This window comes from Trachypithecus francoisi, unplaced genomic scaffold, assembly GCF_009764315.1.
Source record: "Trachypithecus francoisi isolate TF-2019V2 unplaced genomic scaffold, Tfra_2.0 Lachesis_group2, whole genome shotgun sequence".
Classification (NCBI taxonomy): Eukaryota; Metazoa; Chordata; class Mammalia; order Primates; family Cercopithecidae; genus Trachypithecus; species Trachypithecus francoisi.
This window is the reverse complement of record NW_022681465.1, coordinates 142,612,815-142,639,937: the sequence shown is the minus strand read 5'-3', so window position 1 is coordinate 142,639,937 and position 27,123 is coordinate 142,612,815. Positions and strand designations below refer to the sequence as shown.

Sequence of the window (27,123 nt, the reverse complement as noted above, 5' to 3'; positions counted from 1 at the left end):
CAAAAGTGGGGTTTTTAATGCCACAGAAATCGGCAAATGCAACAAACCAGGGCTCCTCCCCTTCACTCCAGCTTGTTGTTAACTTTTACCAGCATACTACTGGCTATTTCCATTGGTTTTTGTATGATAAACCACATTATGGTGAATAAACCGGCACATACATCTATTTAACTATCTTTGATTGTCTCTTTAGAAAAATCTCTAGAGATGGAATTGCTAGATCAAAGGATATGCTCATGTAAGGTGTTTTGATACAAACTGCCAGTTTGGCCTGTTAATTTATACTCCCACTAGCAGAGTAGGAGTGCGTTTATTTTCCTGCACTGGTTGCAATGGACATTTGCGCTATGGACTGTGGACCCAGGGTCCTGTACCATGCCCCAGCCATGGTGAAGAATAGAGCAAGTCCTGACATTATAAAACAACCACTGCCCCCTATCCCATTCTCAGTGCCTCCAGCTCTACGGGGACTACATTTTTTTTTTTTTTTCCTAAAGAGAAAGCAAGTTTATTAGAGAAGTAAAGAAACAAAAAAATGGCTACTGCATAGGCAGGCAGTCAGGAACTAAGTGTTAACGGCTGTGTCATGTGTCCCACACTTGTCTTTCTGGAGTAGGGCTGTCCGGCAGAATTTTCTATGATGATCTGTATCTGTGCTGTCTCAGTTACATATGGCTACTGAGCATGTGAAATGTGGCTTGTGTGACTGAGAAACTGAAGTTTTAATTTTACTGAATTTTAATTTAAATGTGAATAGCCACATGTGGCTAGTGGCTACTGTAATAGACAACACAGCTCCTGGAATTCAGGAGGGACCAGGACTTATGGTTCTTCTATAACTGATAACCATGGTGACCAGACATCCTGCATTACTGGTCTCAGCTCTAATTTCAAAGTCTGTTCCCACTGACTCATAAACACTAACATACTGAAAGTTAAAAAAAAATTTTTTGCTTCAGAGATGGGGTCTTGCTATGTTGCCTAGGCTGGAGTGCAGTGGCTATTCATAAGCACAACCCCACTACTGATCAGCACAGGAGTTTTGACCTGCTCTGTTTCCAACCAGGCTGGTTCCCCCCACTTTAGGCAACTTGGTGGTCCCCTGCTCCTAGGAGGTCACCTGATTGATGCCAAACTTAGTGCAAACACCCAATCAGCATAGTGCACTAAAGTTCCAAACTCGCCAGCTCAAGCTATTCTCCTGCCTCAGCCTCCTGAGTGGCTAGGACTACAGGCACACACCACCTTGGCCGGAGAAATTTTTTTAATGTCTGGAAATTCTGATATTTCAGAATTTAAATTATATCTCCCAGACTTCTCTTTCTACCTGGAATCCTTTTTCAGATTATGTGTCTCCTTGGGGATCAGGAAATGATCTCCAGGCTCAGCAGGGAGGACAGAGGTACAGTAACTCAGGAGGTACAGCCTCCTGACAATCACCGCTCAGGACTGCTGAGAGATCATCCTGCCTCGATGCTTTTGCTTATGCTGTTCTCTTAGCCCAGGGAACCTCCTTTACGAGGCAATGACACCTATCTAGGAAGCCTTTCCTGATTACTTTTATTTAAAACAATATAAATAAAGGGTTTGCTGTCTCTCTGGCCACTAAACATTGCTCACAAAGTCTAATCTCAAGTGAGAGCCTTGAGCTACCCACCTAGGATCTATTTAACCCATCTATTTACTTTAGATAATACCTGAAAAACTAATAACTGGCTTTCTTATTCCAAAGCTGAATTGAAATAGCAAATTAGAAAGGGTACAAGCCACCTAGGGACAGACACACTGGAGGTGACAAGAAGTAAACATCATCTAAGAGTTATGCAGTAAGGGAGAAGATTCAGAAAAAGATATAACTGAAATCAAGACATTGGAAAGTTATCAATTTATATCTCTTAAACTCTAGGGAAGAAGTGAAGAAAGTCATCCTAGGATTCTAGGATTTAAAGCTTGACAAGATTTTAGAAGTCATCCGTACTTTCTAGATGCAGACACTGAAGCACAGAGAAGTGATGTAATTTGCTCAAGATCACAAAGCTATTTATTTACTGGTAGGGCTGGAGCCAAAGCTGGTCTACTTGTTCTCATACCAACACCTAGAAAAGTCACTAATGGATGTTCTACTCCACAAAGGAACTGAATTGATGAGGTATTTATGGAGGAAAAATAATAATAATTCCCCACCCCTCTACACAAAGATATTTTCTCTTATCACTGATGACAAACTCTGGGAAAGAATACCACTCCATAGAGAAACAGGTGTCAAAAGGAAGAATAAAACAATAGCTGGCATTTATAGCTTTATGGTATGAATAGCGCAATGTGGAGGTGATACAACATTTGAAAGGCCATTCTCTAACTGAAGTAATTAATATCTAAGACGGTATTACAAATGGACAATGTGACCAAAGGCTGTAATGAAAATGAAATCCCCCAAACATATGGCTCTCCATCAAAATGCAACTAACAGAAGAGAAACAAGTGACTGATGATATACAAATGATTTCAATGCTCTGTACATCACCAGTCATTTATTTTGCGGCTTGAGCCATGGCGGAAGAATAATATGATTGATCTAAGGCAGCTATGAACCACCACTGATAAATAAATATACATCTTCCGGCTCTATGCAGGAACAGGTATTCAGAACAAGGTGGTTCACACAGACAGACAGTTCTTTAAATGACACCTTGCAATGACATTACAGCCTTCCAGCAGATAATAAACCTTCAATATCTTGAATAATTTAAAATTTTCCAGTGGCGTGAAGGTCGAAGGGAAAGAAAATCACACTCTGTTTTAGAGGGGACAAAATTCTCAGCAAATCAACCGTGGGGATTGATAACCAAGTAGAAAAATGTCTGGTTTTTCATTCCTTCTCCTGATAGGTGAATATTTTCTCTGGCTCAACCTGGTCCCTGATTTTCAAAGTCAAAGTGTGAAGACTGAATGCTTCTATGAGAAATAAATGAAGAAAACACAAGGCATTAAATCCTTAGAAGTAAGCCAGGTGTGGTGGCTCGCGCCTGTAATCCCAGCACTTTGGGAGGCAGAGGCGGGAGGATCACCTGGGCTCAGGAATTTGAGATCAGCCTGGGCAACACAGTGAGACCTTGTCTCTACCAAAACTAAAAATTAGCTGGGTGTGTTGGTGCATGCCTATAGTCCCAGTTACTCGGGAGGCTGAGGTGGGATGACTGATTGGGCCCAGGAGTTTGAGGCTGCAGTGGGCTATGATTACATCATTGCACTTCAGCCTGAATGACAGATCAAGATCCTGTCTAAAAAAAAAAAATCCATATAAGTTATTCCTATCATCATACACGAGGTAACGGAAGTAATACATAATAGTGTATCACTCTTGAACTCTTGATCCAAATAAATTTGAGTTTGGATTCTGACTCTGCCATGCACTTGTCCAGTTCACACCTTCCTAATCCTCAGTTTTACCTCACTGAGTCCTGTGAGGTTGGCACTGTTGTATATCAGACAACACCAGACAACAATGCCAACCTCGCCGGGCGCGGTGGCTCAAGCCTGTAATCCCAGCACTTTGGGAGGCCGAGACGGGTGGATCACGAGGTCAGGAGATCGAGACCATCCTGGCTAATACGGTGAAACCCCGTCTCTACTAAAAATACAAAAAACTAGCTGGGCGAGGTGGCGGGCGCCTGTAGTCCCAGCTACTCGGGAGGCTGAGGCAGGAGAATGGCGCAAACCCGGGAGGCGGAGCTTGCAGTGAGCTGAGATCCGGCCACTGCACTCCAGTCCGGGAGACAGAGCGAGACTCCGCCTCAAAAAAAAAAAAAAAAAAAAAAAAAAAAAAAAAAAAACAATGCCAACCTCACAGGACTCAGTGAGATCATAAATGAACAGATCTTGGCACATATTAAGTGTTAATAAATGGTGACATTTATTACTCTTCTCATATATCATTATTAATGATCGTTTAGGATCTTCAATGTGGAACTAGAAAGGAGGATGAAGGAAAGAGCAGGGATGAATAAACAAAGAATTTCCTAGCAAGGAATGTTATGGTATCAAGGTTGATGGATGCTCTGAGCCAGGCACTGTTCTAAGCTCTCTACACAAAATATCTCAATTAATCTGTAAAACTCTGAGAAAGTAGCCCAGTTTTACTCAATCAGGCACAGAGAGGTTAAGTACTAGCTCAAGGTCACTGCTGCCTGACTAAAGCTTGTGTTCTAAGAACACAAGGAGTCAAAGCCCAAACAAGTTAAGGTTTAAATCTTGCATTTAGCTTCTTTAAAACAAAAAAAATCGGCACTACTGTGATTTACACTGCTACAAAAGCAGTACTACCTATAGGAGAGTTGCTGGTTATAACATTTGGTTCCTGGTACTGCCAAGGCAGCTTCTGTCATTAAATTAGCTATAGACACAGCACATTGAGGTATGTCCAAAAAAGTTGTCATGAGACGAAATGCCTTTGTTAGATGACTAAACAAAGTCATCTGTTCAGTCCTGCTAAAAGTATTTACTGCATGTGTTGTGTTAGCAATTAGCTAAAATGTAAAGACAGGGCAGATACCTGAATGCACTAGTCAAGAAATGTTAACTTGAGAATGAGCTTTGGTTCATATTTTCCATACAGCCATTATGCAAAACAGTATGGAGGTTCCTCAAAACAGTAAAAACGGAGCTACCATATGATCCAGCAATCTCATTTCTGGATATATAGCCAAAGAGAATAAAATCACTATCCCTAAGAGATATCTGTACTGCCATGTTCACTGCAGCACTATTCCCAATAGCCAAGATATGGAAATAATCTAAGTGTCCATCAACAGATGAAAAAAGAAAATGTGGTGTGTGTGTATCTCTCTCTCTCTCTCTCACACACACACACACACATGAATATTATTCAGCCTTAAAAAGGAAGGAAATAGCCAGGCATGGTGGCTCATGCCTATAATCCCAGGCACTTTGGGTGGCTGAGGTGGGTGGATCACTTGAGCCCAGAAGTTCAATAACAGCCTAGGCAACATGGTGAACGCTGGCTCTACAAAAAAAAAAAAAAAAAAAAAAAAATTAGCCGGGTGTGGTGGTGCAGGCCTGTAGTCTCAGTTACTTGGGAGGCTGAGGTGGAAGGATTGCTGGATCCCAGAGAAGTCAAGGTTGCAGTGAGCCATAACTGGGGCACTGTACTCCAGCCTGGGCAACAGTGTGAAACTCTGTCAAAAAAAAAAAAAAAAAACCCAAGGAGGAAATTTGCTGCTTGTGACAACCTGGATGAACTTGGAGGACATTATGCTAAGTGAAATAGGCCAGACACAGAAAGATAAATACTGCATGATCTCACTCATATGAGGAATCTAAAAAAGTTGAACTCATAGTAACAGAGCAGAATGGTGATTTCCAGGGGCTCGGGGTGGGTGAAATAGGGAGATGTGGGTCAAAGGGTACAAACTTTCAGTTCAAAGATGAGTAAGTTCTGGAGACTTAATGTGCAGCATGGTGAATATAGTTAATAATAATGTATTATGTACTTGAAATTTGCTAAAAAGAATAGATCTTAAATATTCTCACCGCAAAAGAGATAGCTATGGGAGGTGATGAACACATTAATTAGCTTGATTGTGGTAATGACTTCACAATGTATACAAATATCAGATCATCACATTGTATACCTTACATATACACAATTTTTACTTGTCAATTATCCCTCAATTACAGGTGGGGGTTGGGGGAGGATGAGTTTTGATGCATCTTTGGCTCATTATGTTAAGTCAGCAAAGGAACAAAAAAGGACCCAACTAGAGTGTCCATACCTGCTGCCGGCAGATTTGCCTTCTGGGCATGTGGATGGTCCTGCCACTGTAGCATGCCCACTGGGGACAGCCTGGACTGGGGGGCTATGACTGTGGGCCTGATTTTTGGAGGGGCCTGGCAGCTTGTCAGAGCTATGCCTGGCCAGCAACAGGTGCTCCCTGAAGGTGGAGCAGGACTTGTCATTAACCAGTCATATAACCTTAGGAAGTTCCTAAATGTATATTCTCATCTCTAAAATGTACAGGTTGGGTGAAGATTCCTGAAAATGGTGCAGAAATTCCCTTAACTCTGAAGTCATGCTGCCTGGGAACACTCGGCTTTCTAACATCAGTGGAAAGCCTTGATTTCTTCTAGATTTAAAAATAGACTTTGTGTGTGGGTAAGTTGCAAATACCTGAACTTGAGGTTTTGTATGTGGAGGGCTTGCTAAGAGATAGGATCCGTAGTGGTGTAGAAGAAATATTTAAAAATAAAGGTTGAAATGTGAATAGAAGCAGAATATCTGTTCTTGAACTCAGTCTACCATCACGTTTTTTAGAAATTTATTGGCCAGGTGCAGTGGCTCATGCATGTAATCTTAGCACTTTGGGAAGCCGAGGTGGGCGGATCACGAGGTCAGGAGATCGAGACCATCCTAGCCAACATGGTGAAACCCCGTCTCTACTAAAAATACAAAAATTAGCTGGACATGGTGGCGCACGCCTGTAATCCCAGCTACTCAGGAGGCTGAGGCAGGAGAATCACTTGAACCCAGGAGGCGGAGGCTGCAGTGAGCCACCACAGAGATCTTGCCACTGCCTGGGCGACAGAGTGAGACCTGTTGCCAAAAAAAAAAAAGAAAGAAATTTATTTTGTGGTGGAAGGAACTTACGGACTTGGATACAAACAGAGTCTTCTAAAACCTGGAGGGAGTCATGGGAAGATCAGGATAGATGCAGACCCCACTGATGAACCCTGCAAGGGGTGTGATTCTAAATCAGTATGAGGAAATGCTTTCCTAAAAGCTATCCAGTTAATCATGACACAGCAGGACAAACACACACAGAAGCACAGAGGTAGCCTGCAGGATCAGCAACCTGGCCTCGAAGTACACTTGCAGCAAACCCAAGCCACTGAGTATTCTGAACTAAAGGAACTTTAAGACCTGGGGTGCCCCGATTTCAGCTTTCCTATGTCCAAAGCCACAAAGATGTTAGAAGTGGGCTCATATGGAGGAAGCATTCTGAGGGCAAAAATGTTCATGGATGAGTTTTATATGTTCCAAGAAAGGCCAGAAGTCCACCTGCTGGAAAGCAGGGCTTTTTAAGCAGGTACCCGAGGTTGGAGGAGATGTGATCTTCCCCCAGAATTGATGGGGCCAGGCAACAGAAAAAGGAAACTTCTGACTGAGGACTAGGCAGGGCCTCAAGCACATTCTTCTATAAAATATTTTTTTATTGGACATTTCAGGAGGAATTTATTCCATGCCTGGTGAATTTAGAGTTATGGGCTTGGCTGAGGCCTCAAACAGGTGATTATGGTAATTTAGAGAGAAAGTACTACGCCATTTCTGTCACAAGGCCGGCCCAACCTGAAAATAATAGTGCCTCCTTGCATTTATAGAGTGCTGAATACTTTCCAAAGTGCTTTCCCATCTATTATCTCATTTGATCCTTACAACGGGCCAGAGATGTCAGCAGTGCCTCTGCCGTGGGGCTTTGAAGGAGAGCTTTCTCCTCTCTGGGTGTCAGTTTCCATACTGAAAAATGAGGGGACTGTTCTCATCACTCAGTATTTGTTCTCATCAAATATCTCTTGAGAGCTTCTACCAGCAGTAACATCTGAAGGCAGAGTTTCTCAGCTCAGGGTCCCAGAACTGGCTGCATCACAATCCTCAGAAAGCTGGTTACAACACAGATTCCTGGACTCCTCCGAGACTGAGGACCTGGACACTCACAGGGCCTAGGGAATCTGCATGTTAAACATTCTCCCCAGGTGATTCTTATGCATACCAAAATTTGATAACCTCTGCTCTCATATTTCATAATTCCTCAGCTCTGAGATCTTGTCACATAAAACACATGTGGCAACTGAAAAAATCCTGAAAAAGTGTAAAATTCTGATGAGTGAGGAGAAAACAGTCTAGTGTTGGCTGAGTGTATCTGATCATCCAGATAATAACAGCCTCTCAAGGATATAATTAGTGCCCTCAAAATTGGAATATATGACTGTTTAATAATTTAAGTGAGATCATCAGGATTAATGAATAGTGGCTGAAATTAAATGTGAGACCATAAATCCACACAAGCCTGTTATAGCAAGGCAATTATTTAGGACAAGACATCCTAGAAAACAGGGGTCTGGCCAAGGCTGAAAGCATCTTAACTTACCTCCTCCCAGAAGGGCCATGCGTTGTTGCACTTACCATGACCCAGGGTATACATTCCAAGACATCACTATCCAAATCTATCACAAAGCACACTGAGTGACCTGCCACGCCTGGAATCCTGTGTTTTCCAAAAGTCCGAGGATCTTTTCAACTCTATCAAAATAATCTGAGATGTCTGTTAAGAATGCAGATTCCTGAGGCCCACCCTAGAACCACTGAATCAGAATCTCTGTGGGTGGGCCCTGGTAACCTGCATTTAACAAGCTCCTCAGTCAAAGTTGATAAGGATAAGAGTTAAGAGCCATTGCTTGAACCCAGATGACCTGGAGACCGCGGGGGCACACTCCAGGTTTGGAATGTCTGCTTCGAAGGTCACATTTTTCTCTGCCACCCGACTAGAAAGTTCTCCTCGGGGTTCTTTCCTTCTGTGAAAATCAGTACCCTCTTGTATGTCCTCATTGCATTGTTTAGCTCATTAATCTCACATTTTTAATTTCATCTCATTCCCATAATGAGACTTTGAGGTGGACAGGGTAGTGCAGCATTTCAGGTAACAGTAATAACAACAAGCATCACCATAACAACAGCATCATTAACAACCACCACTGAAGGAATGATGACCATGTGCCCGGCCTGTCACAGTGCAGGACCTTACTCAATCCTCACTCATGCCGCAAAAGGGAAGACAGTACTTACGGCTTTGGGGTTAGACATGACAGAAAATCAACTCCAACTAGTTTACACAAGAAGAGAATGTACTGGCTCATGGGATGGGGGAAAGGATGGGGTGGGACTGGTCGGAGGCACATCTGGACTTAGGACCCAGCTGGCATGACAAGCACTGGGTGCGAGGTGAGGAGCTGTTCACCAAAATGACTATGTCCTCCACCTCCCTGCAGCCGAAAGGGAGAAAGGACACAGGGTTTTGTGTCTACTAAAAAGAATATTCGGCATCACTTTGCTCAGGAAGAAAGTCTATTTATAGGTCATTTTCATTCCTTCATGAGTTCAAGTTCTGTGGTATGGCAGCAGAACGTGTGTGCTGGGAAGGGTCAGGGCTAGTCTTTCCTCCTGTCTGGTTAAGATAAATCTGCTAGCTAGTGTGGAGGCTCTGGGAAGGTTATTGTTAGTTTGAGTTTTCTATTAACAGAGACTGGAGTGAGGTTATTATTTAGAATATTCTAAACCATGTGTTCTGACAGCATATAGGAAAACAAAAACAATTTCTGAGAAGACTAGACAGAAAGCATAGCCTTATAATTCCATCTGCTTTCACCTTCACTGCAGATTATTAGCAATGCCCAATAAATCTCATTCATTAACAAGTCCAGGAGTGGAGGACAAATAGGAGATGATAGGAAGTTATTGGTTATTTTGAGATTCCTGGTTGCTTATAAATAAGGTGGGCATCTCTGAAGAGGTCTGCATTTATAAAGTAAGCAAATAAAATAATTCTATTATTATTCTAGGAGGAATGAGCATTTTTGTCTTTTAGGCGAAGAAATTGAGTAAAATGAGGATCCCCAAAGGTTGGAAAAGGCAGCCTGCATCTGTGACTATTTTACAGGAACTAACTTCACTAAATCACACGAGAAGAAGGGATGTTACTTTGGCCTTAACACGTGTCTATTTCTTTGTTCCATATAATGATGTAAAAATTCCATTTTCATGAGATTTCGGTATGAGACAGTAAAATAAGAGAAAAAGAGGGAAAAAAGAAATTAAACTATCAATACCCACGAATGCTATATTAATGTACAGTGGTAGAATTTTCTTTTTTAAAAAAATTTGAAATAAATAAATGATACATAAATGTGTATATTTGGCCTTCTTGATCTTTAGAGCTGTCAACTGTTGCCTATTTTTGGCTATGAAAATTGGTAGCATTTTAAGCCTCTGATGTAAATAGCTCTAAAGGTGCCTCCAGATTCAGATCAAAACATAATTGACTCTGGAGTTGTGGTTGTCTGATAAAGATGTGCTTGAAAGCTTCAGGGGCTGGAAGTTCTTTAAGGAAATTGGGAAGAATCCCCGAACTATCTCTGTTTGCAATGGGTTTACTTGGAGATTCCCGTGGGTTGGGGTCAGGCAGCAGATTAGAACTAATGCCTACTTTTTGGCCAACATGCTTCATTTGCCTGCTAGAACCAATATTATTTAGAGGATTTACAATAAATGAAAACAGAATAACATACCTATTAGACATATAGACATACATCAAAGGTCATGCTGTAGTCATTTCACATCTATATTTAACAGTTTTTGTTTTATTTAGGAGGCGGGGCACACAGAGAAGGGAAATCTCTTGGATTTGGTTTGACTGCTCTACTAAATGTGAATTTTTCCTTTAGGCAAATGTTGTCTATAAAGAGGCTTCCTATAAAGTGAAATATAATGTGTTTAAGTCACTTACAACAGTGTCTGGCACATAGAAAGTGCTATATAGGTGCTGTGTCACATTATTATTATTGCTATTACTGCTTTTTTTCACTCTGCAATGCAGGCAAATGAGCACTTTCAGCTCCCCACTTATTGAGCTTGAGAATGTGAATGATGTGAATAGGACTTGGCTGGTGTGCACTAGACCAGGTTAGTTATTAAGGAACCTACTGTTAGGTTGGTGCAAAAATAACTGCGGCTTTTCCTATGAAAGGTAATGGCAAAAACCGCAATTCCTTTTGCACCGACCTAATACTTTTATTTCAGCCTCAAATCTCATCTCTCTTCAAACCCTGAGTAGATAAGAATTTACATCAGGCCTAAGCTGGCAGGAAGGCCCAGGAGCTTTCTGAAGGAAGACTATGACAGAAGGGGGCAGTTCCTCTGCCCTCTCCCTGGGGACATTATCCAAGGCTCCCCAATCTTGTGTTCCATCGGTTTTTACTCCCCCACACTGTGTTTTTAAGGAAACACTAAAACAGTGGAAAAGGTTAGACTTTAATCCCATAAGAAAATCACGAGAATATCCGTGAGTTACCGCACTCTTACCGCACCAAGTTTTTAAAATGTAGAAGGTTCACCCACGTCAATAGAAGCGTCACCTTTCTGAAAATATAATGCAGCTATTTTCCACTACAGAAACAATTCTTTCCCAAACATTGCAGCTTTCGATGCTTCAGATGCAATCTGAGCGGTTTATTTGATTTTTTTTTTTCTCTCCAGTAAATCATTTATACAGTACTTGATCCACAAAATCCTGGGGTTTGTTTTTTTTTTTAAAGATGCACAAAATATCCCATAGATATATTGACTCTTGCATCCTGTGTTTCTACCAGATATCCACCAAAATGTTTATAGATTTCCCTCATTATAAACTAATTGATATTCTGTAACAGTTTTAATCTTCTTAGCTGTTCTCTCCTTTGGAGTCTGAGGGAGAAGCGTTTAGGATGTCAAAGATATGAAAGGAGAAGAGAATCAAGAAAGCCTGAAGATTTCCTTAGTGGTGGAGACTGATACTTGAGATGTGGGATTCTTAAGATTACTGAGCCCACTGTGGGGACAATCAATCCCTTCTGTCAATGCAATTCCCAACGAGGAGATGACTATGAGGGCAGATAAGCAGCTGAAGCCACCTCCCAACCATCTCTCCAAGCCTCAGCTTCATCATCTGGAACAGAAGTCACTTCCCCTGCCCTTGTGCTTTCGTAGCAGGAAACTATTTCACCTCTAAGGAAGGTTGTGGAGGTGAGGCCGGACAGGCTGAAGTAAAAACAGTCACTGTGCCTGCACGGCTGGCTTTATCTGTCCTCCTTGCGCCATGCTTTTTGGCCGACTCTGCCCTGCCAGCGAGGCCATGGTTCCACACCTGCTAAGCCTGTCCCTGGGTCAGTCATTCAGAAGAAAACGGGTACAAAGAGATTCATGTTGTGTTCTCTGGATCAGCCTCTACAACAATACAGCTGATATTCTGGACTTGCTTGACTCCTGTCTCTATGTCACCATTGTCTCAAAGAAAAAGAGATGGGTAGTCATTTCACAATGACAAGGGGAAGGGATTGTAAAAAGTTAAGTGAAAGAAACCAGGATGCAAAGTTGTATATGATTGAATGTTCACTCCACAAAGTGCCCTTAAAAAGGGACTAAATATAGATTACCACTATGGAATATTAATTTAGTTATTAAAAGACAAATGAGTTTGCTCTGTTTCTACTACTGACCTGAAGGATGGCTGTGATACATTAACAGAAAAAAAAAAGTTGTAGCTTTCTGCCTGTGGACGCCACTGAGGAAGCATCATTAAAGTCTCTTCCCACTGCTATCATGTCTAAATCAGAGTCTCCTAAAGAGCCCAAGCAGCTGAGGAAGCTCTTCATTGGAGGGTTGAGCTTTGAAACAACTGATGAGAGCCTGAGGAGCCATTTTGAGCAATGGGGAACGCTCACAGATTGTGTGGTAAGGAGAGATCCAAGCACCAAGCGCCCCAGGGGCTGTGTGTTTGCCACCTATGCCACCGTGGAGGAGGTGGATGCAGCCATGAATGCAAGGCCACACAAGGTGGATGGAAGAGTTGTGGAACCAAGGACAGCTGTCTCAAGAGGAGATTCTCAAAGACCAGGTGCCCACTCAACTGTGAAAAAGATATTTGCTGGTTGCATTAAAGAAGATGCTGAAGTACATCACCTAAGAGATTATTTTGAACAATATGGAAAAAATGAAGTGATTGAAATCATGACTGATCAAGGCACTGGCAAGAAAAGGGGCTTTGCCTTTGTAACCTTTGACGACCATGACTCCGTGGATAAGACTGTAATTTAGAAATACTATCCTGTGAATGGCCACAAATGTGAAGTTAGGAAAGCCCTGTCAAAGCAAGAGATGGCTAGTGCTTCATTCAGCCAAAGAAGCTGAAGTGGCTCTGGAAACTTTGGTGGTGGTTGTGGAGGTGGTTTTAGTGGGAATGATGACTTTGGTCACAGATGGAACTTCGGTGATTGTGGTGGCTTTGGTGGCAGCCATGGTGGTGGTGGATATGGTGGCAGTGGGGATGGCTCTAATGGATTTGGTAATGATGGAAGCAATTCTGGAGGTGATGGAAGCTACAATGATTTTGGCAATTACAACCATCAGTCTTCAAATTTTGGACCCATGAAGGGAGGAAACTTTGGAGGCAGAAGTGCTGTCCCCTATGGTGGTGGAGGCCAATACTTTGCCAAACCATGAAACCAAGGTGCCTATGGCAGTTCCAGTACCAGCAGTAGCTATGGCAGTGACAGAAGATTTTAATTACTGCAAGAAAACAAAACTTAGCAGGAGAGGAGAGCCAGAGAAGTGACAGGGAAGCTACAGGTTATATCAGATTTGTGAACTCAGCCAAGCACAGTAGTGGCAGAGCCTAGCTGCTACAAAGAAGACATGTTTTAGACAAATACTCATGTGGGTGGGCAAAAAACTCAAGGCCTGTATTTGTGATTAACTGTATAACAGGTTATTTTAGTCCCTGTTCTGTGGAAAGTGTAAAGCATTCGAACAAAGGGTTTTAATGTTGATTTTTTTTTTTTGCACCCATGCTGTTGATTGCTAAATGTAATAGTCTGATCATGATGCTGAATAAATATGTCTTTTAAAAAAATGTGGTAAAGTAATGTATACAGTATGATTCCAATAAAAGAGGAGGAAAAGCATGTAAAGCTTAGGAGTAAAGGTTCTGGAATCAGAATGGATGGTTTTAAATCAAAGCTCTGCCTCTTTCAGCTAAGTACACATCAGCAACTTACTTGTGTCCCAGTTTTATCATCTGTAAAATGGGGACAAAAGTATTAAATTTTTAAGTAGAAAAATGAGGTCTGATATCATTGAGGCCACTACGGTTTTCACACTGGGCATGATAGAACCTATCATAGTGCTGTGATAATAAATGAGTGAATGCATTTAGCACACAGTAGAAGCTCAATAAACATGAGTTCTTTTTATTACATGTTGCTATATGTTAGTTAGTATGATTATACAGAATGGTCTGGGATGATACATACCAGACAGCAAACCTGAATTTCCTCAGCGGGGTGGGACTGGAGGGGAATTGGGAGGGTATGAAAAAGAAAACAGAAATGATAAAATACTCAGAACAAAAAGAAAATTTACAAATGGCAGATAGGCATACAAAAAGATGCTCCATATCATATGTCACTAGAAAATTCAAGTGAAAATAAAAGTGAGAGACCACTAAGCAGCTATTGGCAAAATCCAAAACACTGACAATATCAAATGCTGGCGAGGAGGTGGAACAGCAGGAACTCTCATTCATTGCAGGTGGAAATGCAAAATGGTAAGCCACTTTGGAAGACAATTTGGCAGTTTCTTATAAAACTATATATACTCTTACCAAATGATCCAGCAATCACATTCCTTGGCATTTACCTAAGTAAGCTGAAAACCTAGGTCCACACAAAATTCTGTACACAAATGTTCACAGTGGTTTTACTAATATTTGCCAAAACTTGGAAGCAGCCAAGATGTCCTTCAGTAGGTGAATGGATAAACAAACTGTGGTATATCCAGAAAATGGAACGTTATTCAGCACTAAAAAGAAATGAGCTATCAAGCCATAAAAAGACACAGAGGAACCTTAAGTGCATATTCGTGGGTGAAAGAAGCCAATCTGAAAAGGTTTTATATACTGTATGATTCCAACTACATTACATTGTGGAAAAAGTAAAACTATAGCGACAGTAAAATGACTGGTGGCTGCCAGGGTTTAGGGAAAGGGAGAGATGAACAGGTGGAGCACAGAGGACTTTTAGGGTAGTGAAACTACTCTGTATGATGCTATAATGGTAGATATATGTCATTATATACTTGTCCAAATCCATAGAATGTACAACACCAGAGTGAACCCTAATATAAACTATGGATTTTAGGAGAAAATGATGTATTGATATGGGTTCAGGGATTGTAACAAATGTACCACTATGGTATGAGATTTTGATAGTGGAGAACTCTCTGTACTTTCAGATGAGATTGGGTGTGTTCAGGGTAGTATGGCCATGGACCTACCTACTTTTTACTTAGTTTTGCTGTGAACCTAAACTGTTCTAAAAAGTAAGGTCTATTGAAAGAAAAAACACTGGGGCAAAAAGCCTAAATATTAATACTAATTGCCTCCACGTGATAAGGTTATGGACGGCTCTTTCTGCATTTCTCACATTTTCTCCTCGACTTTCAGCCTGTGCTTTTCCTGCTCTTTCTGCCTGGAATGTTCTTCCTTTCCCTAACCCCAAGGAGTAATATCTACAATGCTTTGGATTAAATTTCGCTGGAATTTTTTCCAGGAAGTCTGCCCTGTTGTCCTCTGTACTCTACATTGCTTGGACTTTCTCCAGGTAGCACATATATCATGGTTTCATGGTCTTACAACTGCCCCTTACCTCCTCTAGGCCTACTGGAGCCATCGAGGGAAGCCTATTTGATTCCTCTTATATCAGCACAAAGTACAGCATGTGGCACAGAGTCATGTCACAAATACTGCTGAATACATGAATATGAATTACTTTGATAAATCAGAACAGACATAGAAAAAAACAAAATAAGCAGCAAAAAAACTCAAAAATGTGAAAGAACCTGAGCAATAAAATGTAAGTGGGAAAAGGCCACGCCAACAAGTTGTGGTGGTATCAGAAGCAAACTAAGGCTGCTCGAGAGAAGACAAGAAATGGGGAATAGATGCTTATCGGGCAGTGTCAAGAGTGATGCAAAGAGGGACAGGGCAAAATGGATTTCCGTGATGTGTTCCCATGACTGGCATGGTGTGAGAGTGCAGGTCAGACTTAATAAGCCCATCATGGGAAGAGGACTACTGACCCTGGCCTCATGGGCGAGGTGAGCTCACTACCATGTGAACTAATGGGCCCGGCATTGTCTATACTCCTTCCAGCACCAATCACTGCCAACAACTTTTCAACAGCTCTGCAAACACCTGCTAAGAACTTCTGTTGGGAACCACTCCCTATGTTTGTTTGTTTGTAGAAAGGGAGTTGAGCTGGAGAAAATGCTGTCAATGAGATCATATAGCCTGTCACTTTTGTACCTCATCATTCTGGGCAGCCTGTGGTTAATCCAAACACAGTAATTCTTTCCATTACCACATAACTAATTTTTCTGGAAAAACAACACTGTTTGAAAGTGGAGAGGCTAAGGAGACAGGGAATAAAAACAAACAAATGAACAAGACCTCTCTTGTTTTTCCTCATAAAAACATGCCACCCAGGCAGTGCAACCCAGGGACAAGTCTGCCAGCCTATACCCCCATCTTTCCCTTCCACATGTGCAAAAACACCTCAATGTTCTCCTAATCCTCAAGCAAAGCTCATGCATTTGAAGAGCTTTTGGAGACCCCTGGCAAAGTGTAGTGTTCTATTTGTAAGCAGAGCCAGGATTATTCCGGTGTCAGCTTCTGCTTCCACTCGAGTCCCTGATACTGCCCGCACAAAGCTCTGGATCTTATTTCAAGAATTCATTTGCTCCAATTTTGTCTCCTATCTGAGGTCTCGACCCTTAGCTGAATTACAGTTAGTTGCCCTGAGAATCTTGGAGGGGATTCATTTCAGAGGAAAATGCCTTCTGCTAGGCAGTGCCAATCTAGCTTGTAGTTAGCATCTATGAATTTCAGCTCTGAGAACAGCCTCTGCTAATGTAGCCCAGAGAAATCTGTCTTGTAGGATGGTCCATATTTGCTGTACTTTAGACAGGCCTCTTCATAATCCTGAAATTGTTTCTCCCAAATCTCATTTTTAAAACAATCACTGCTGAGTAAGTTTTCTTCCAAAGCCGCCTTGAGAATTTCTTCTTGAAACAAGAATAATGATTGCTTTTCTGAAAAATGCAGGCTGTAAAACATGGCAGCTGAGGTGCAAGACTGAGGGGTGTGAGGTGGGAGTCCTCCTCTGGGCTGGGTGCCTGATTGATTGAGAAAAAGGGGCAGCGATCGGGGGTCTCAGTTTTCATTCTCATCTGTGAAATGGGATGGTATTATTTTTCTTCTGTATCTTTTTAGGATTGGGTATGGTACCACATTGAATTAATATTTTTGCTCTCTGGAGAAACCGATGCACTTAGAGAATGATCTTCTTATGAAGTGCACCTTTTCTTTCTCAAGACTGCTACACTTCATTGGCAGGGGAGGGGGTTATTCTGTTATCTTTACCACTGGGTACAACACTGAGGAAACTGGGATATTTAGAAGTGCAAACCACTATAGGTCAGGACTAATCATGTTTGGTAATGAATTCTTTTTAGCAAAAAGTTTACACTGTAATACAAAGGGAAAGTAATTTATTAAGAAGTGCCCTTGGAAATAGAAAGGAATAACGCATTTCTGCAGATGTATCACTTAACCACCCGAGGTGAGTGGGGACAAGGCTGCACTGTGGCCCAGATATGGGGTCTTGTCCCTCTCCTGCAACCAGCTAGCTGTGTGCTCCTGGTTAAGTCTGCCTACTGCTCCAGGCCTCGGGCCTCTCATCTGTAAAATGAGCAGGTTGAGTTACACAGTGGTTTTCACAAACTTTTTTTTAGCAGTGGAACTCCCCCAGTGATCACTTTTTAGAAAGTAAATACAGATCATGCCAGGAGAGGCACCTGAACCCCACTTGTGCCTGTGTGGTTCTCTATACCTCTCACAGCATTTCCTGAGACTTCTCTGGGGCCTCTGCTGCTCTGAGAAGCAGGCACAAAGTCACTGGCCTAGATGATCTTGAAATTCTTTTCTAACTGAACAAGGAGAGATGCTTGTTTTAAATCTGGCTGAGGTCTGGTTTACTCCATGTCTGAAGGATGGATGCCCTATCATGCCCAGAGGGGGATCCTGCTGAGTGCTGCAAGCCCAATCCCAGGGCAGCTCATGCTTCAGAAAAACAGGTTACAGGGACCCGAGCCTGAAAACACAGACGTGGACCAGCACCAGTCACTGCAGGAACTGCAGCGTCTTCCACAGCCACATCTGTCTTGCTGGCTGAAGATGGCCCTGCTGCTGGTGATGGTTTTCTGTATGCATGGGTAGCTGCCATACATTCCCTCCCTCCCTCCTCATGCATCTATTCACTCATTCACAAACATTTACTAATCACCTCCTTCTAGACCACAAGTGGTCTAGTGGGGGAAGACTGACAATGAATAAACAGCTCAACAAATAGCCATGTAACCGCAGCATGGTGAATAATGGTAGTGGTGCGGTCTAAATGATGATGGGATGAGGGGAGCCAGCCATTGGAAGACCTGGGAAGAGGGCGTTTAGGCAGAGGAAGAGCACAGGATCCCGAGGCAGGACAGAGCACGCTGTGTGCTGTGCTCCAGGACAGAGGGCCCTGCTGTGGCTGGGTCTTTGGGGAGTGTGAGAGAGTGAGCACAGCCCTCACTGCCACTGCTGTGGCCCTGAGAAGGAGTACAACAAGGAGCCTGCTCAGAGCAAGCAGCCCGTACCGAGGGAAGGCTCAGGTGTTTGTCCCCAGGTGGCGGAGGCTGTTTATGCTGCAGAGAATCTATTAATCACTTGAGCAGTTAGCTCATTTTTTTCCCTTTCTACTGCCCAGCTGTGAGCCCTTGGCTTGTGGGTGGCAGCCCACACTGGGACAAGGATGAGGCTGGGAGAGGAGGCTGGGAAAGGGAAAGCAGAAGAGAGGAAGCAAGAGGCAGAAGTGGAGCCAGGGTCTGCGTGCTGAGTCCATAGGCCTAGGGATGCCACTCCACGGCCTGTGATTCTGGGCGAATCACTTAGCCCTCCTCATCTGAGAGGAGGGACCCCAAGGCTTCCTTCAGAGGCTCCTGTCAAGAATAAATGAGAGAATATATGGGCCTGGCATATTGAGCTTCTCCCCAAAATGGGGGCTGCTATTATAAAGAGAGGAGTGAAGGAACAGGGAGATATTTTAGGCAGAGGATGAGACCAGAGACTGTTTGCTCAGTGTTTTACAGTTTGCAAAAATCTTCTTCCCTACAGAAAGAAAAGACATACCTGCACCCACACATCCGTCCTGTGCATGCACCTCTGTACACTCATCCCTGACTTCCCTTCCTGCACACCAACCATAAGTAACGTCCACAACAGAAATGATACCAAGCTCAGATGTCTATCTTTAATGTTCACTCTGCACCAGGCACTGTCCTAAGCACTTGATAGACATCTATTAACTCATTTGACAGTGACAGCCACCTAAGAGGTCATAGGTACTATTGTGATCCCATTTGATAGATGAGGGGACTAAAGTTCTGAAAGGGGAAGTGACTGGGTCAAGGTCACAGAGACAGTGTGTGGCAGGGCCGGGATCAGAGACATAGCTATTTCCAGGCTCTCTGCCAAACAGCAGGACTACGGGACGAGGAAGGCACACCTCTACCATCAGCAGGCTCACAGGCCTTGCTCTGTGGACACAGATAAATCTCATACAGTGTGCTCGAGGTTTACTGTTAGTACTTCCAGGGTGGAAGCACTAAGAAAACTGAAGAACCAGGCTCTGATCATGCATCAAACATGTAGTAAGCACCTGCTGTATGCCTAAGGAGCTGGGATCTGTGGTGAACAGGACCAATGTGGTGGTCCTTGCAATCAGAATAGACAGTCTAGTAGGAGAGGCACACAACACACCAATGTTCACACAAATACATATTTTAATTTCACCTGTGATAAGTTGTAAGGGAAGGGAAGGAAATGTAAAGGGTAGCATGAGAATGAGTGTATGTCAAGAGTTAGGGAAGACTTTATAGACCGGGTAAGAACTGAGTTAAATGTCTACACACACACACACACACACACACACACATACACACACACATACACACCCTCTCTCTCTCTGTTTCTCTGAGGCCTCTGTACTAAAGGTGTGTAATTAAGAGCATGGTATTAAAACGGGGCGATGGCAGGTGAGCCGCTCCTGAAACTGTCAGCTGCAATTATTCTGGAGTGCACGCATACTCCCTCTCTTCACTGCTTATTAGTGCCTCTGTAAAAAGGTGAGCAGAGGAAAGGGATTCTCTTAATTTTGCAGCAATTGGTGAAAGCTTTGATGCAAAGAATAAGCTTGAGGCCACTGGCTGAAGGGCAATTTCTTCTTGGATTTCACTTTTGGCCCTATCTCTGTCTCTTAAACCCAAGACCGAGAGTTATTCCACAGGGTAAGATTCACAGCTAAGAGGCTCTGGATGTAGCTAAGATCACATGCTTGGGGCCAGAGAGACATGGTTCGGTCGCCACATTACTATCTGAGAGCTGTGACCAAGGGTAAGTCACTTAACTTCTCTGGGTCTCAGTTTTCTCATCTGTAAAACGGTGTGCCAGACACTGCAATCCCAGCTGGACTTACTTGACATCTCCAATCCACTTCTCCTTTTCCTAACTCACCAAAGAGGCCACAAACCAAAACACTCACATTCCCTGCCTTCCTTGCAGATAGGGGTGCCCAGATGCCAGGGATCTGGCTGTGAGTCTACAGGACACTGTCCTGAATTAGAAGGCAAAACCTTGACAGATGAAGGCTTTGTGCCCTTTGTTTTCCACCCTTTTTCCTGCCTGAAAGGCAGACTTGCCAGAGGTACCATTTTGTGACCATGAGGATAAGGAAGCAGAAACAAAGAAACAGCCTGGCTCTTGGATGACAGCTCTGAGCAGCCAGTTGTACCAGTCCTGGAGCTCTTGTTATGCAATATTTAATAAATAGATAGAGACAGATAAGTGAATGAATCCTTACACTTGTTTGAGCTATTGTGTATCAAGTTTTCTGTTTTTTTTTTTTTTTTTTTCCAGTTAATACATTTCTAAACAGATACACAGCGGTAAAAATAGCAGCCACTTCATGAGTTGTGAGGATTAAATGAGAAAATGTGTGCACAGTGCAAGGTCCAGGCATTCAGCCAATGATGGCCTATATGTTGACGCTGCTAAAGAAGGGAAAACCTGCCATCCCTTTGGTGAGTCACCAGATGAAGCACAGGGGGTGGGAGGCTCGGTGGGACAGATCCTACCTCGATCACTGAAGTCGTCGACCAGCACAATCTCAGCAACCAGCTCTGGGGGCGAGCGGTTGAGCACACTGTGGACGGTGCGGAGGAGGGAGGACCAGCCTTCGTTGTGGAAGGGGATGATGATGCTTGTATTGGGAAGTGTCTCCAGGTAGCGCTTGCTGTTGCAGCTAGAGGGAAACACAAGGGGAGGCAGAGGACAGGGTCAGCTCTCCTCCTGCCAAGAGAACTCAGTCACAGGGTTTAGCTAACTGCAAATCCCACTTCCTCTCCAGTCGTTAGGGAACGAGCAAAATCCAGGGAGACTTTGGTCACGCAGGAACTTCTACATGACATCCCAAAGTTGTACCTCTAATCTCTGCATATATACCACACAGGGATATGTATAAAAGACCTCCCTGGTTTTGAATAGTCGTGATTTCATGTGGAGGACAGCCCTTCAGTAACACTCTGGCCTCTCTGTCCAGCTGTGATATTGTGATTTATAATAAGAACTACAGACTTTGGTCTTTGTCCTTGGTTCCTGGCACAGAGCTTCTAAAACTTGTCACTTCCTAAGCAACAGGGGTGCCAGGAAAATCTTATGTTCTAATACTTCATCTTTGACCCCAGTTCCTGACACAGAGCTCCTAAATCTCTCGGTGTTTTCTGGGTGACAGACGCATCTTTTGTTCTAATGAGGTGACTCTTGGTGGGCTCCAGGAGGCAGGGTGGTCACCAGAAAGAACATGCCATCATTAGAAGCTTAGAACTCTCAGCCCCACCCCACCGTCCTCCAGGAAGGGGGACAGCAGCTGGAGACTGTGATGATAATTAATCATGTCCATGTGGTGAGGCCTCCACAAGAACGTGGGAGGTCCTTCCCACAGACCCCGCCCTATGCAGCTCTTCATCTGGTTGTTCATTTGTATCCTTTCTAATATGCTTCATAATAAACTGGTGAAGGTGTCCCCCTGAGTTCTGTAAGCCACTCTGGCAGATAATCAAATCCAAGGAGGGGAACCACCAATTTATACCCAACTGGTCAGAACTACCCCAGGCCTGGATTTGCAAATGGCATCTGAAAGTGGGGGGTGAGGGATAATCTTGTGGGACCAAGCCCTTTACCTGTGGGATCTGACTCTAACTCCCGGCAGGTAGTGTCAGAATTGAATTGAATCACAGGATAGCAGGCTGGTGTTGGAGAATTGCTTGTTGGGGGAGTCCCTCTCCCTACCCCGCACATTTGGTCACAGAAATATTCTGTGTTGCATGTATGAATAGAGAGGGAAAAACAGTGAGTTTGTTTTTTCCTATTACACATTCCTCTCCAATAGAGGAGAAATGATTTATCCATGAGTTTGGAAGAATAAACCGGGCTTCAATGGCTCAGCCCCTCCTCTTTCTCTCCCTGGGCTCTAGTCTCCACCATGGTAAGCTTAGGGGTGGAAGGCCCTGCCCCTTGTGCATCTTTCATACCATTATAACACCCAGAAGAATTAACATTGTTCCTTAATATCATCAAATATCTAGTTGGTGTGCAAATTTCCCTGATCTTATGTCTTTCTATAGTTGGTTTAAAACAGGATCAAAACAAGGTCCACATACTACGTACAGCTCATAGGTCTCCTAAGTCTCTTTTACACATAAACTTATGCCCTCCTTTTTTTTCCCTTCGATTTATTTATTGAAGAAACTGGGCCATTTATCCTATAGGAGTCCCCACAGTCTGCATTTTGCTGCTTGCATCTCTGTGGTATCCTTTAAACTGTTCCTCTGTCTGTCCCCCTTTAGTTCTTATAAACTGCTAGCTAGATCTATAAGCTTGACCTAATTCAATAAGCTATTCTGACAGCCTCTTCAAAGATGGTGGCACAGGGATCCCTTAGGAGACACATTGTGTCCAGTTGTCTTTCCTTTTGTGATAATCGATGCCTAAATATTTTATTTCATCAGGAGTTTGAAAAATGATTACATTCTAATTCTATTACTCCATCTTCATTTACCAGCTGAAATTATTCTATAGAGAAAAATTTACCACATCAACTATTTGTTCACTCCAAAGTATAGGAAAGGCAGGGTAAGTTCTTGATTCTTTACAAGTCTTTAGAATGAGTTGGTTACCCAGCATCCTCCAAAGATGGCCAATTATGTTAACTCACAAATGGAGACATAACTAATGTGGTTCAATCCAATGCAGTTCTCATTCTTACTGGTTCCCAAATAAACCCATCTTTAGCCAAAAGGAGTCTTCTCAGGTTGACTCCAGAGTCCTTTGGACATGACCAGAGTACTGATAGCTTCCTTGTTTTATGATAAAAGATATGAAAAGATTCCCCAGACTTAACTTGCACATTTCCTGCCCTAACCTGGAATCAGCCATTCTGCCAAGGAACCTTTAATCCTTAACATCATCAATATCACCATTCGGATGCTGCAATATGCGCACTAAGGGTGTTCCTTACCACTAGGTTGGTTATAGTTTCTATGCCTTTCCAGTGGTCAGAACTACAAATATATTTTATTTTATTTTTTTGAGACAGGGTTTCACTCTGTCACCCAGGCTGAAGTGCAGTGACACAATCTCGGCTCAATGAAACCTCCATCTCCCAGGCTCATGCCATCCCACCTCAGCCTCCCAAGTAGCTGGGACTACAGGCACACGCCACCCTGTGCCTGGCTAATTTTTGAATTTTTTTGTAGATACAAGGTTTCACTAAGTTGCCCAGGCTGGTACAAATATATTTTAAACAATACATTATGAGTTTAAGCAGAAATTTTATATTTAACATATAGAATTACTGAGTTTTACTGAACTCTAATTTTATATTGTATCTCCTTTGTATTGAGATATAATTCACACACCATAAAAGTTACTCTTTTTTAATTTAGCAGTTCTTAATATATTCACAGAGTTGTGCAACTATAACCACTGTCAAATTCCACAACATTTTCATCACTCCTAAAGAAATCCTGTGTGTACTAGCGGTCATTCCCCATCTTCCCCTCCTGCCAGCTAGCTGCTAGCAATCCCTAATCTGCTTTCTGTGTTCATGGATTTTCCTATCCTGGACATTTTATATAAATGGATTCATATTTGAGGCTTTTTGTGTCTGGCCACACTTAGTGTAATGTTTTCAAAGTTCATCCATGTTGTAGCATGCATCAATGTTTCATTTCTTTTTCATAGCTGAATCATAGCCCATTGTATGAATTCACCACATTTTATTTATCTATTCATCAATTAATGGATATTTGGGATGTTTCCCCCTTTTGCCTATTATGAATAATACAAGAATATGAACATTCATGTGCAAGTTTTTATGTAGACATGTTTTCAATTCTATGGGTACACAGCAAACAGCAGAACTGCTGGGTCAAAGGCAACTCCATTTTTAACTTTGTAAGGACCTATCAAATGGTTTTCCAAAGTGATAACACCATTTCACATTCCCACCAGCAATGTGAAATGAGATTTCCAATTTCCCCATATCCTCACCAATGCGTGCTATTGTCCACCTTTCTGATTATAGCCATCCTAGTGAGTGTGAAGTGGTATCTCCTTACCATTTAATGACTAAGGACGTTGAGTATCTTTTCATATGTCTATCGGCCATTTGTACATCTTCTCTGGAAAAATGGCCAGTAAATGTACATTTTACTTTCAATTTGTTTTGCAAGTGTGTAGAAATGCAATTGATTTTTGTATATTAATTTTGCATCCTGCAATCTTGCTGAGCACATTTATTAGTTCTAATAATTTTGTATAAATTCCTTAGAATTTCTTATGTACAAGACAATGTCACCTACAAATAGAGGTAATTTTACTTATTCCTTTCCCATAGAGATGTCTTTTTATTTCTTTTTCTTGTCTAATTGTCTTGGCTAGTGACTCCAGTACAATGCTAAACAGAAGGCAAGAGCAGACATCCTTATCTTGTTCCTGATCTTAGGAGGAAAAGCGAATATTCAGTCTCTCACCAGTAAGTAAGATGTTAGAGTGGGTTTTTCACAGAAGCACTTTATCAGCTTGGAGCAGTTCCCTTCTATTCCTAGTTTGCTGAGTGTTTTAATCCTGGAAAAAGAAGTGTTGGATTTCGTCAAATGCTTTTTTTTTTTTTTTTGCATCTACTGAGATGATCATGTCAGTTTTGTCTTTTATTTTATTAATATGATGTATTTACATCGATTTTCATATATTGAACCAGTCTTCCATTCCTGCAACATCCTACTTGGTCATAGTGTATAACCTTTCTTATACATTGCTGAATTTGGTTTGCTAGTATTTTGTTGAGAATTTCTGCATCAAAACTCACAAGGGACACTGGTCTATAGTTTTCTTGTTATGTCTTTGTCTGATTTTATTGTATCTCTTTTGCTAAAAATATGAATTCTCAACATTAATATGGCTACTTATTTGCTTTTTTCTACAATATATAATAGTTTCAGAAAACAATACCAATATAATGGCTAAGAATATGATTACAGAAAAGTTATTTGTCTCCAGCATACATATATAACTAGGAATCTACAGTCAAATTTTTATGTATTTAAGCCACTTGAAACAACTCCTCTCTGCATGGTTAGGCCACCAACTTACACACATTGGGCTCATTTATTTCATTTAGCTCTTTATTTTTAGGGATTGCTTTCTGCATTTAGTTTAGACTTAATCTTGTTTTTATAATTATATTAAATATTTACATGGTTCCCAAGTCAAATCCAAAAACCAAGTAATGCAAAGATTTCTGGCTTTTATCTATATATCTTCCATCTTGATTCTTCCCTCCTTCTAAGACTCCATTTTATTTTATGGTTGATCCTTGCATTCTTTCTTTCTAAGCAAGTCTACTTGGTCACAGCAAGACCATTTCACAGAAATAAAATTTATCAATTTGATTTCGATAAGCTCTATGATTTAGCTTTAGGTGAGAAGAGGAATAAGAGGAGGGCAGCAACTTACTGAGTTCTAAAACACTGATTTGGAAAGTGGTAGCATCACCGAGAGCTTCTTGTTAGAAATGCAGATTCTCTGGCCACCCCAGACCACTTGAATCAGAAACTCTCAGGTTGGGGCCCAGCAATTTTTATTTTATCAGGCTCCCTGGGTGACTTTGATGCCCACTCAAACCTGAGAATCATTACCCTAAAATATTCACATCCATAACTGGTAGATATTGGGTTCCCTGGGAACAGATCTTGAGGTGAAAATTGTTTTTTGATGGTTTCTTGGGGAGCACTCTGGGGAGATTTGCCTGTAAGGAGGTGAGACAGGCAGAGGAGTGAGGAAGAGGCTGCCCCCATGTGGGTGCATTTGAGCCCCTGGCCCATTTTTACCAGGAACTCTGTAGCTGAGAAGGCCTTTCTAAGTGGTCCTAGAGTGAGACAAGGGGCCTGGCCTTTATATCCAAGCATCAATTAGTCATTGGGAGGGGGCATAACCTTGAGCAAGGCTGTCTAGGGCAATTCCCGGTGGGAAGCACAGCTGTGAGCTGCCCACTGTCCCTCCTGCCAGCAGCTGGGGACACTGCATCTGCACAGAGCGCTGCCTCATCACTCAACACTGACAGAACCCCACATGGAAGGCATGATTACCTTCCCCGGGTTACACGCAATGAGCCTGAAGCACAGAGACGGTGTAGAAATGTATGTAGTCACACAACTAGAAACAGTAGACTCTGAACCTGGTACTCACCCCAGAGCCTGCCCTCTCAACCATGAGGCTGACATCCACAGGCCACTTTCACATTCAAATTTTCACCAGAGCCCCAGGGAGCAGGCAAGGCAGGGCTTCCATCCCCATTTCACTGAAGGTGCTGAGGCTCAAGGCAGAGGAGGCGGCCAGGGAAGGTGGAATTCTCAGTGCTGCGGCACTCCACAGTGTAACACAGCCCTACCCCCGTAATGGGGCTTGAAGCACTGAACATTGTAGGGGGTGGTAGCAGCTCTGCCTGCCATACCTGGTTTCAGTACCTGACAGGATCTCAGGTAATGCTCAAGACAATCCTGTGAGGAGGAAGGAACGCTGAGGGAGGCTC

General features: G+C 42.6%; 1 protein-coding gene and 1 pseudogene across 4 annotated transcripts in view; one reads left to right on the top strand and one right to left on the bottom strand.

Moving 5' to 3' along the window:
* GALNT10 (polypeptide N-acetylgalactosaminyltransferase 10) overlaps positions 1-27,123 on the bottom strand; it is a 233,254-nt gene that overhangs the window by 73,401 nt on the left and 132,730 nt on the right. For all 4 annotated transcript variants that reach the window (XM_033180692.1, XM_033180691.1, XM_033180688.1 and 1 more), the window contains exon 4: positions 21,110-21,276. In XM_033180692.1, the coding sequence (XP_033036583.1) occupies positions 21,110-21,276 (167 nt within the window). The remainder of the gene's footprint in view (positions 1-21,109; positions 21,277-27,123) is intronic.
* On the top strand, positions 12,425-13,387 carry LOC117065637 (annotated as a pseudogene).